A 12,835-nucleotide genomic window follows, 5' to 3' on the forward strand; every position below is an offset into this window, starting at 1 on the left:
CCCAGTTCAGATCATATTGGACCAGGTCAGCCCAGTTCAGATCATATTGGACCGGGTCAGCCCAGTTCAGATCATATTGGACCAGGTCATCCCAGTTCAGATCATATTGGACCGGGTCAGCCCAGTTCAGATCATATTGGACCAGGTCAGCCCAGTTCAGATCATATTGGACCAGGTCATCCCAGTTCATTCTGTCCAAACCACTTGATGGAAACGTGCTCATGCAGATGTTTGATTGTTTCTCACTATGTTTTCCATGTTCACATGTATTTAACTCTACTGTTAAATGGAATCAGGTCTTCTTCAGCGTGAGTTCATTTTCTATTATATTTGGCAGGTTTTTGTGTTTGTTTTGTTGGTTTTTCAGGACAGAGGAAGAGTTCTGCCATTAACAACCTTCTGCTCGTCAAATTCTAAAGTCTTCATTTTCCCCTTTAAATTAAAACTACACATAGTTTTTGTTGTTTTGTTGTTTTAAAACCATGTCTGTTTTTTTTTATGTGTGCAGGTTTTGACAGAACTTTAACGTCATACTTTTCCACATCATTTGCTAAGTGGGAAGTTTAGTAAAAAGTTAATTAGTCTAATGTGTAGGAGTAATCACATGCACAAACAGAAACCTTAAACCTGTGAGATGGCCCTTTCCTTTCAGGCTGCATTGTTGTTTTACTCAGAAAGTCCTCATCTGTTGGTCCATCTCTCCCCCTCTACCCCCCCCCCCCCCCCGTACTTATTAGTTAATGAATCGCTGCTCCTGGGGCTGATGGGAAAGCCAAACAGGCTGGCACCAGCAGATTTATCTGGCCCTGGCGCTCAGGTTTCAAAAACAGCGGCTCCTGTTGCTCTGGACAGCCCATTTGTCCCAGGCTTTTCCTCCGACACAAAAGACCACATCTGGTCATTAGATCCCCGACTCTGGAGGACAATGTGGACGCACCGTCCCAGATCGGCCTCATTTTATGGACGGACTGAGCTGCTTGACCTGTTTGATTAGTCTGAACACTAATGAGTTTGACTGGGTTTTGACTTGAAGTGGGGGGGGGCTTATTTCAGGAAAATTCTCAGATTCAACTTTTGCCCAGATTTTCTAATGCTCCCATGTCTTGGTAATACAAAAATGTGAAAAAAATTTCAAATCAAGCCCAACCCCCTGCAAAAATTACTTTTTCAACCCTGAAAATGTGGGGTTTTTGGCAACTTTCAAACCTTCTGCACTTTTGATAAAGTACAATATGTCAATCTGCTCATGCTGGGCCCTTGAATGTGTTTTTGTGAGACATGTCATGTCTTCAGGGTGCTTTGCACTACAAAAGGACCAATTGTAGGTCAAAGGTCACCCAAATGGTCCAAAAATGCATATTTGATAGAATGAAGCTGTTAATGTGGGTTCTTCCAAATGCTGAGCTCAGGTTCTGTCCTCAGAACACATCTACTGACCACAAACAACTGACATTCAATCAGACACATTCAACACAACTAGTTACTCATGTATTCTCCATACAGACATGACAAAAAGAACAAACGGTAGTTTCACATGACTGACATTTACATGAATATGTCCTGTTGTGGGCGACACAGTGGTGCAGTGGATAGACCTGGCCCCCCACAGACAGAAGGTCCTGGGTTCACTTCCAGTTTGCATGTTCTCCTCGTGTCTGCGTGGGTTCTCTCTGGTCCTCTGGCTCCTCCCACCATCCAAACACATGCACTGATAGGTTAATGGGTTCATCTAAGTCTCCCATAGGTGTGAATATGACAGTGTGTTTGTCTCTATATGTTCAGCCCTCAGATGAACTGGTCACATGTCCAGGGTGAACCACGCCTTCACCTGTAAGTATCTGGGGTAGGCTCCGCCCCCATGACCCTAGTGAGGATAAAGCGGGTTCAGAAAATGAATGAAGTGTTAGTGATTCCCACCAAAATGTGTGCTAGTGTTTCCCTCCACACTAATGGCAGCAAATTCAAATGGAATGTCCGTGTTTGAATCTTTAGTCTGTAATGTGTCTTTAAAGGGCCAGAGGGGGAGGGGGGGGGTCCCACCAGAAAACCAGAGGGAACAGAACTGAGGACAGATTTGATCAAATGTCAGAATGGTATGAATTTTGCAAAAAACTAGTCATTTTGGTGACCTTTAACCTCCAACATGACCTTGACATTAGACTGTTCATAGTACACAGTACTCTTATGATGCAATATAACACTGACAAGATCATGAACTGTCCCATCATGAACATATTTATACACTGCACTGGAGAGAGAGGGTTAGAAACCAGAGGTTGGTTCCTGAACTCAGACGTACGTCCCAGATGTGGACAGGCTGTGTCGTCGTCGTCCCCCCCGCCCCCCCCCGGGTCTGCATGTTCCTGTCATGTCTTACTGTAATGTCTGCACTGCAGGATTTATTCAACCCATTCTTTATAAAAGGCTAAATCACTGATCATAGTGTCTTTTCCACTGGTGTTCTGGAATATTCCCCTTTTCTATACAGACCTGTCAGTGTTGGAAGCATGTTCACCGTTGAAGCTCATAAAAGGTGGTTTAAGGTCCTTCTGTCCACTTCCTGTCGTTGCAGATGCAAACCATGAGGCAGCAGCAGAGGCCATAGAGAACATGGCAGACGCCGTCACACACGCCAGATTTGTAGGAACTGATCCAGCCAGTGATGAAGTGGTGCTGATGAAAATACTGCAGGTACAGGTTTACCCTGAATGTGTCAGTTCTGTTTACACTGAAGGGATTCTGTTTACTGAAATACAACAGAGGCTACAAACTGGTGAGGTAAGGATGGATGTGGACAGTAAACAAAACTGTGAACAGGACATGTGTCATGTGACCTGTGTCATGTGACGTGTGTGTGTCGTCTGACCTGTGTATGTGAATTGACGTCTCCTTCATGTGACCTGTGCATTTGTGTCATGTGACCTGTGTGTCATGTGACCTGTGTATGTGTGTCATGTGACCTGTGTCATGTGACCTGTGTCTGCAGGTGCTGCGGACTCTGCTGCTGACGCCTGTTGGAGCTCATCTGACCAATGAGTCTGTGTGTGAGATCATGCAGTCCTGTTTCCGAATCTGCTTTGAAATGCGTCTCAGTGGTGAGTTGGAACCATCTGCGTACGTTCTAGCCGGGAGGGAACTCGGGCATCTGAGGAATTTTGTTGCAACATGCATTGTGGGAAGCGAAGGCTTGCACTGCTGCCTGGCAGCAGCAGCAGCAGCAGCAGCAGCAGCAGCAGCAGCAGCGCTTCCATACGATATCATATGGATGAAACAAACACGACGTGGAAACGGCTGAAGCTCTGCTTCCTTTCAGCTGTTTCTGCATTGTGTTTGTTTCATCCACATAATATCATATGGTTTCTCTGCTGCTGCCGTCCTCCTGCTGTCCTTCATCCTGTTGGTTCTCGTGTGTTTGTTCCAGAGCTCCTCAGGAAGTCTGCAGAACACACTCTGGTGGACATGGTGCAGCTGCTGTTCTCCAGGTAAACGAACACGACATGAGCACTGAGGTCTGAACATCAACCTGTCACTAAAGGTCATCTGCTTTTACTGTAAAGATGATCACTCAGACCAGTGTTTTTCAGCGCTAGGGTCTGGACCCCATGTGGGGTCGCCTGGAATTTCTAGTAATTGATAAAAAAACAACAACAGTAAAACCTTCCTAATATAAATCTGTGTTGAGTTGACAGAGACAATCCATAACAGACAAACTGTGAGTCTGAAACTGCAGCACTGTGGTTCTGTTTGTGTGTGGTTCTGTTTCTGTGGTTCTGTTTCTGTGTCAAATGTTCACTGTGGTCAGTTTCAGATGCTGCAGCTCTTTCATAATTCATAGTTTCAGTTCTTGTTCGTTCAGTATTAATTGTCCTCCTTGTAAATCACAGCTGGACTGACTGGACAGATCCTGACCAAGGAAAATCACATTCTCCCTTTGTGCAGTAATCTACACCTGGATTTACTGCCTCTGTCCACAATAATAGACATTATATAGACTAAATGTCCTCTGAAATTAACCTGGATTTGAAACAGAGGACAGAAAACTATTACAGGAGCAAAAACTAGTGAATTTATCCAAAAAAAAAGTCTCTGTTTTGAATGTCTGGGGTCGACAGAAATGTGTGATGTTAAAATGAGGTCAGGAGACTAAAAAAGGCTGATGTGGGTCTGATGTGGTCTCATTCTTCCCAGTCAAAGCTGACTTCCATTCTGTCCAGTGCATGGGGTCCATTATGGGGCCACTGATTCACTAATGCTATAACATGATTTTTCCTTTGGCATTTACTCCCCCCTCCCCTCCCCTCCCCTCCCCCTGCATATCCATATACACCATCAGAGTGCCAGTCACATTCAGTCACAGACAAGGAGATGAGCCAATTGAGCAGCACACTGTATGATCTGCATATAAATGAAGAAATACACACACACACACACACACACACACACACACACACACACACACACACAAACATTCAGAATTAGCTTCACCAGCATTAATGTCCTCATCTGAATGTGAAGGAGCGCCAACAGAAAACAGAGCTCAGCAGAAAGTGGTGTGGTTCACCTCCTCTTCAGTTCACCTCCTCCTCTGTTCACCTCCTCTGTTCACCTCCTCCTCTGTTCACCTCCTCCTCTGTTCACCTCCTCTTCAGTTCACCTCCTCCTCTGTTCACCTCCTCTGTTCACCTCCTCTGTTCACCTCCTCCTCTGTTCACCTCCTCTGTTCACCTCCTCTTCAGTTCACCTCCTCCTCTGTTCACCTCCTGTGTTCACCTCCTCCTCTGTTCACCTCCTCAGTTCACCTCCTCCTCTGTTCACCTCCTGTGTTCACCTCCTCCTCTGTTCACCTCCTCTGTTCACCTCCTCCTCTGTTCACCTCCTCAGTTCACCTCCTCCTCTGTTCACCTCCTCTGTTCACCTCCTCTGTTCACCTCCTCCTCTGTTCACCTCCTCTGTTCACCTCCTCCTCTGTTCACCTCCTCTGTTCACCTCCTCCTCTGTTCACCTCCTCTTCAGTTCACCTCCTCCTCTGTTCACCTCCTCTGTTCACCTCCTCTTCAGTTCACCTCCTCCTCTGTTCACCTCCTCTGCCTCCTCTCAGACTATTTAACGTAGGATTTGTGACAGTGACACCTCAGTAGGGCTGTGTATCAGCAAGAATCTGTCAATACGATATATCATGATACTGTTAAAAAGGCCATTTTTTGTCTCTTTTTTTTTAAAATGATTATTTCCTTGAAGAATTGAATTACAGTGGAAATCTGCACAAATACTAAACACATTTTTGTATTTGATCAGAACAGGATCTAATGTTATATCACAAAATGTTCCTGTGTTCAAACTTAAATAATGTTTTACAGACATTCCAGTTTCAGATCCTGTTCATATTCTATTAGTTCACAACTAACATGAGAACAGGATTTGAGTTCAAACCAAACAAATGAATGAACATTACTGAATAAAAAGAGTGTTAAAGAATAATAAATAAAAGAAAATATAAACAAAAAAGAAAATCAAAAAACAAAAATTAATTTCCACAATATCTGTGTTTGAATAAATACCTAAAAATATCAGTACAGTACTTTTTAATATCGATACAGTATTGTGAAATGAAATATTGCGATATATTGCAGAACCCATATTTTCTTACAGCCCTATGCCTTAGTCCAGTCCAGTGTGGGTTTTATCCAAGCTTGTCACTATTCAGCCCCGCTGCCCCACCACCCCCTGGCATCCAGTCTGAATGTTCTGTCAGGGTTCTCCCATTTGAATGTTCTGTCAGGGTTCTCCCAGTCTGAATGTTCTGTCAGGGTTCTCCCAGTCTGAATGTTCTGTCAGGGTTCTCCCAGTCTGAATGTTCTGTCAGGGTTCTCCCAGTTTGAATGTTCTGTCAGGGTTCTCCCAGTCTGAATGTTCTGTCAGGGTTCTCCCAGTCTGAATGTTCTGTCAGGGTTCTCCCAGTCTGAATGTTCTGTCAGGGTTCTCCCGTTTGAATGTTCTGTCAGGGTTCTCCCAGTTTGAATGTTCTGTCAGGGTTCTCCCAGTTTGAATGTTCTGTCAGGGTTCTCCCAGTCTGAATGTTCTGTCAGGGTTCTCCCAGTCTGAATGTTCTGTCAGGGTTCTCCCAGTCTGAATGTTCTGTCAGGGTTCTCCCGTTTGAATGTTCTGTCAGGGTTCTCCCAGTTTGAATGTTCTGTCAGGGTTCTCCCATTTGAATGTTCTGTCAGGGTTCTCCCAGTTTGAATGTTCTGTCAGGGTTCTCCCAGTCTGAATATTCTGTCAGGGTTCTCCCATTTGAATGTTCTGTCAGGGTTCTCCCAGTCTGAATGTTCTGTCAGGGTTCTCCCATTTGAATGTTCTGTCAGGGTTCTCCCATTTGAATGTTCTGTCAGGGTTCTCCCAGTTTGAATGTTCTGTCAGGGTTCTCCCAGTTTGAATGTTCTGTCAGGGTTCTCCCAGTCTGAATATTCTGTCAGGGTTCTCCCATTTGAATGTTCTGTCAGGGTTCTCCCAGTTTGAATGTTCTGTCAGGGTTCTCCCAGTTTGAATGTTCTGTCAGGGTTCTCCCATTTGAATGTTCTGTCAGGGTTCTCCCAGTCTGAATGTTCTGTCAGGGTTCTCCCAGTTTGAATGTTCTGTCAGGGTTCTCCCAGTCTGAATATTCTGTCAGGGTTCTCCCATTTGAATGTTCTGTCAGGGTTCTCCCATTTGAATGTTCTGTCAGGGTTCTCCCAGTTTGAATGTTCTGTCAGGGTTCTCCCAGTTTGAATGTTCTGTCAGGGTTCTCCCATTTGAATGTTCTGTCAGGGTTCTCCCAGTTTGAATGTTCTGTCAGGGTTCTCCCAGTTTGAATGTTCTGTCAGGGTTCTCCCATTTGAATGTTCTGTCAGGGTTCTCCCAGTCTGAATGTTCTGTCAGGGTTCTCCCATTTGAATGTTCTGTCAGGGTTCTCCCAGTTTGAATGTTCTGTCAGGGTTCTCCCATTTGAATGTTCTGTCAGGGTTCTCCCAGTCTGAATGTTCTGTCAGGGTTCTCCCATTTGAATGTTCTGTCAGGGTTCTCCCAGTTTGAATGTTCTGTCAGGGTTCTCCCATTTGAATGTTCTGTCAGGGTTCTCCCAGTCTGAATGTTCTGTCAGGGTTCTCTTGTTCAGGTTCTGCAGTCAGATGGTGGCAGTAGAACTCATAAACAGAACACACACAGCTGACATATATTCAGGATGGCCTGTTTTAGTACACTCACACTCAGCCCACATCTCATTTTCCCCCGGCCCCCCGCCCTCACTCACACTTGTCCACAGAGCTGGTTAATAGAGATGTGAGTGTACTAACCCCCCCCCCCCCCCCCCCCCCCCCCCCCCCAGCAGAATAATGAGCTGCAGCTCCTCTGAAGGAGTCTTAGATTGCCTGCTGAAAGTATTAGAGATGTTAATCTGTTGGAGCCACAGATCATCCAATAATCATGGACGCAAGACAACACTGAGTTAATGTCAGGGGAGGGGAGGGGAGGGGAGGGGAGGGGAGGGCTCTCCTTTTTCTGTTTGTCTGTGCATGTGTTAGGATTGATGGTGATATCTCATTTTCACTAAAGCTCAAGAGCACACACACTCTCATTGTGTGGTTCATTTGTTCCTTAGGTTGAAAATGTTGGAATTCTAACTCTAACCCTAAAGCTCTAACCCACTGGTTCCAACCTTTTTTCACTCCTGACCTCATTTTAACATCACAAATTTCTGTCAACCCCAGACATTTAAAACAGAGACATTTTTTTTTTGTTGGTAAAATTCACTAGTTTTTGTTCCTGTAATAGTTTTCTGTCCTCTGTTTCAAATCCAGGTTAATTTCAGAGGACATTTAGTCTGTATAATGTCTATTATTGTGGACAGAGGCAGTAAATCCAGGTGTAGATTACTGCACAAAGGGTCAGGATCTGTCCAGTCAGTCCAGCTGGGATTTACAAGGAGGACAATTAATACTGAACAAACAAGAACTGAAACTATGAATTATGAAAGAGCTGCAGCATCTGAAACTGACCACAATGAACATTTGACAGATAAACAGAACCACAGTGCTGCAGTTTCAGCTTCACAGTTTTTTATGGATTGGGGTTGTCTCTGTCAACTCACCATATATTTTTTATTAGTAAGTTTTTGATTTTTTTTCATCAATTACTACAAATTTCAGGCGACCCCATTTGAAATCCAGGCAACCCCACGTGGGGTCCCGACCCCAAGGTTGAAAAACACTGCTCTAACCCTAACCCTAAAATTCAGTCTTGTTTCATTTGTTTGAAGACAGAGGGTCACAAATCATTAAACCATCATAGTGATCATGCTTATTTTGTTAAATTCTATTATGATAATTAGCATTATTATTATTATTTTAGTTCCCAGACTTGTTAAATGGATCAGAAATAGTGTTGTATTTCAAATGGGCTTCTTCACCTACAGTGTTTGTGACTTGGATTATTTCCTAACTCAGTGTAACTCTACTCTGTCACTTATATGTCGGTGGGGGGTACGACATAGATCCATTATATCTAATTTAGCTCGTCGAACTATAACCTGAAGAACACCTGAACTATAACCTGAATCTTGTGTGTTTTTTCCAACTGTAAATTGTCTAAATTGTGTAAACTGTGTGTGTTTTTTTTTTTTTTTCAGACTACCCCAATTCAAAGAGGAGGCCAAGAGTTTCGTTGGTGCCAACATAAAGAAGGTAACAGGGCTGACATGTTGGATGTGCTTGTGCACTGGGCTTCTGTCTTCATTTTTGCTGTTGTGTTTTTTTTGTGTGTGTGTGTGTGTGTGTGTGTATGTGTGTGTGTGTACTATTGTTGTTTGAGTGACACATGTCCACATTCCTGAACTCCCTCCCTTCTGACCCCAGGATCCCAGTCCTCCTCCTGTCCCTAACACTGCACTTCCCTGTTCTCATCCTACTTCACCAGTCTTCAGATGACTTTTTGCTTCAGTGTGTTTTTGGTTTGTGCTTTTTCGTTGCCCATCTTTCCTGTGTGTCTGCCTGTCTTCCTGTTTCCCACAGACGTTACTCTGTATTCTGGATCTTATTTGTGCAGAGCAGCCTAGAAACTCCAGTCAGAACAGCATTGAGAGGGTCCTTTACTGAACCCTATGATCAGCAGAGGTTGTGTTAACCGAAAATATTCCGTCATTGACAGATTTTTTTTTAAATGAAGGAAAATTCTGAAGGCCGTCCATCATTTTGACAGATTAAAATAGTGAGGGTAATCTACCAAAGAAAGTTTAACACAACACTGTGAACAGAACCTGCTGCAGGATCACTGGTCTGTCTGTGAGCAAGGCATCAAATATTCCATAACAGCATCCAACTGTATAGAACCAACAGCACCAGTATAGAACCAACAACACCTGTATAGAACCAACAACACCTGTATAGAACCAACAGCACCAGTATAGAACCAACAACACCTGTATAGAACCAACAACACCTGTATAGAACCAACAGCACCAGTATAGAACCAACAACACCTGTATAGAACCAACAGCACCAGTATAGAACCAACAGCACCAGTATAGAACCAACAGCACCAGTATAGAACCAACAGCACCAGTATAGAACCAACAGCACCAGTATAGAACCAACAACACCTGTATAGAACCAACAACACCTGTATAGAACCAACAGCACCAGTATAGAACCAACAGCACCAGTATAGAACCAACAGCACCAGTATAGAACCAACAACACCTGTATAGAACCAACAACACCTGTATAGAACCAACAGCACCAGTATAGAACCAACAGCACCAGTATAGAACCAACAGCACCAGTATAGAACCAACAACACCAGTATAGAACCAACAGCACCAGTATAGAACTAGCAGCTCCAGTATAGAACCAACAACACCACTGTTCACAACTACACTGAATATAACAGCAGTACTTCAGTCACATGACTCACCATTAGTCCACCTGTAGTAGAGCCTGTCCAGTTAGTCCACCTGTAGTAGAGCCTGTCCAGTTAGTCCACCTGTAGTAGACCCTGTCCAGTTAGTCCACCTGTAGTAGACCCTGTCCAGTTAGTCCACCTGTAGTAGACCCTGTCCAGTTAGTCCACCTGTAGTACCCCTCCTGTCCAGTTGGTGTCAGTGTTCATATTACTCAGTCTGTCCAGTCTTGTGTGGTTGTTTCTGACTTCAGCCTAAACTGGATGCTCCTTTAGTTCAGACTGTGCACACAGCCCAGTCTGCTCAGTTCTTTCCAGTCCAGTAAATGTGATGGCACTGATAAACACAGTGAAAACAGAGGGACTGATGCGGTGAAGGATGACAGACAAGCAAGTTATACTGCAGTTCTTCTTTCATTTGGTGTGTTCTATGTCCTCATGTTCTACCTTTCATGTGTTATTTGATGGCATGTCCATTTGTTTCCAGATCTGTGCTTCACAGAACCTGAACCCTAACCCTCAGTTCATGGATTGGACAGTGTGTGAACAAACACATGACAGTTTAGAATGTCTACAGAGAACACACCAGTTCAGAGTGGAGGACAGAATTATACCGGTGGTGACATCAGGTTGGTTTATCAGCCAGCAGCAACTACAGCTGCTGCATCACTGAGATGTTTTTGAACATTAAATACTACTAAATATATCTCATTATCATTAAAAAATAAACATTTGAAATGACAGATAATAATATGTCATGACGGAATTTTTACGACCCTGTCCGTCAAAATGACAGACAGTAAAAATGTCTAGCACAACCTGTGCTGATCAGTGCACTGACAGAGGCAGGGTTAGCATGGCCTCTGGGTGGGAGGGGCCTGGTGCATGGGGAGTGTTGGCTTGATGATAAACATTACTGGTTTTTAAAACCTTTCGTGCACTAATTACCAGTGCAGTGTTTTCTGTGAAGTGAAAAAACACCCATTTCCAACACAGTAAGTGACATACATGCACAGGAGAGAGTGTTCTTCAGGATGTTCTCAACGAGCAAAGTCTCTGGGTGGGATGGACAATATGATAGATAGATAGATAGACAGACAGACAGACAGACAGACAGATAGATAGATGGAAAGAAAGAAATTGCAATTTTACTAATATTCTGCCAGTGTTTTTTGTTTTAGTGCAAAAAATCACATTAAATTATGAAACTCTTTCCATTTCCAAACTCTCCTGTACCAATAAACTGTGACTAACCTGAACAAATGTGTCCAACCTGAAATGTCTGTATTAAATTCAGTCCAGTTTGAACTCTTTTCTTCCTGTTCCTCAGTGTTTAGTGTCTTTGTAGATCTGATCCAGAATGCACATGGACTAATGACAAGTGGAGGAAGAAGACTGAGAAAATTACACTGATTTTTCTTAAGAAATTTCAGGTTTTTCAGGTTATTCACATCTTTTTTTGTTTGGATAGTTTATAAAACTAAGTATTTTCATAATTTAATGGGTTTTTTTGCACTCAAAGACAGAAATTTGGAGTTGTCAGTATTTATAGGTTATTCTGTTATTATTTTACTGGTCTGACTCACTGCAGATCAAACTGGGAGGATATGGCCCCTGAAATAAAATGAGTCTGACACCCCTGATTTCTTGGGTTTGCTCATCTGGTTCTGTTGGGTTTGTTCTCCTGGTTCTGTTGGGTTTGTTCATCTGGTTCTGTTGGGTTTGTTCTCCTGGTTCTGTTGGGTTTGTTCTCCTGGTTCTGTTGGGTTTGCTCATCTGGTTCTGTTGGATTTGTTCATCTGGTTCTGTTGGGTTTGTTCCTCTGGTTCTGTAGTTGAGTCGGTCCGGTCCGTGGTTCTGGTCGGTCTGAATGGCTTCTATGGCTGTAACGTCTGCAGAATGTGTATGAACTGAAGGAACATGCAGCTGTTCAGGTGTTTGCATGGTGTTTGTGCTGGTCCGCTCCACCTGCACCGCTCAGAACCAGTGTCTGGATCCGACCCTGCTCCATCCCTCCCATCCTCCCATCATGCATTGTGTCTGTGGATGCTTGACTGTGTTGTGTTGCTGCTGTCACTGCTGACATGTTCTCCATCACTAATCACGGGCCCCGCCCACTCCCCTTCTTTTCTGAGGCTTACAATATCATGTGGAAAAACAAACGAGTGCAGGTAAGGACGATGACTAAGACTATATTTAGGCTTGAAATCTGTCCCTGTAATCGTCCCCCTGTCCCCCCCTATTGTTTGAAGACCCCACCAGCCTCCCACTAATTTCCTCTGGAACTCTAGGTCCATTTAAACCAGGGTTCTCAAACTCCTGTTCTTTCAGGTTCCACATTCAGCCTGATCTGATCTGCAGTGGACCCAACCAGTAAAATAAGAACAGAATAACCTAGAAATAATGACAATTTATGTCTTTAAGTGCAAAAAAAACTATTAAATTATAAAAAATACTTACTTTTATAAACTATCCAAGTAAAAAAAAAGATGTGAATAACCTGAAAAAACTGAAATTTCTTCAGAAAAATCAGTGTACTTTTCTCAGTCTTCTTCCTCCCCTTCTCATTAGTCCATGTGCATTCTGGATCAGATCTACAAAGACACTAAACACTGAGGAACAGGAAGAAAAGAGTTCAAACTGGACTGAATTTAATACAGACATTTCAGGTTGGTCATATTTGTTCAGGTTATTCATATTTTATTGGTACAGGAGAGTTTGGAAATGGAAATATTTTCATAATTTAATGTTATTTTTTGGACTAAAACAAAGACGAAAAATTGAAGCTGTCATTATTTATAGACATAATGTAATATTATTTTTTTCACATCAAACCGAGAAGAAAATCTGGAGTCATTATTTTTTGTAGGTAGGGATGTAACGATTACCGGTATAACAATAAACTGCG

General features: G+C 43.2%; 1 protein-coding gene across 1 annotated transcript in view; it reads left to right on the forward strand.

The window, feature by feature from the left end:
• gbf1 (golgi brefeldin A resistant guanine nucleotide exchange factor 1) overlaps window positions 1–12,835 on the forward strand; it is a 130,636-nt gene that overhangs the window by 70,630 nt on the left and 47,171 nt on the right. The window contains exons 5-8 of the mRNA XM_030156528.1: window positions 2,573–2,691; window positions 2,987–3,095; window positions 3,422–3,482; window positions 8,660–8,714. Coding sequence (XP_030012388.1) covers window positions 2,573–2,691; window positions 2,987–3,095; window positions 3,422–3,482; window positions 8,660–8,714 — 344 coding nt within the window. The remainder of the gene's footprint in view (window positions 1–2,572; window positions 2,692–2,986; window positions 3,096–3,421; window positions 3,483–8,659; window positions 8,715–12,835) is intronic.

This window comes from Sphaeramia orbicularis, chromosome 15 (assembly GCF_902148855.1).
Source record: "Sphaeramia orbicularis chromosome 15, fSphaOr1.1, whole genome shotgun sequence".
Classification (NCBI taxonomy): Eukaryota; Metazoa; Chordata; class Actinopteri; order Kurtiformes; family Apogonidae; genus Sphaeramia; species Sphaeramia orbicularis.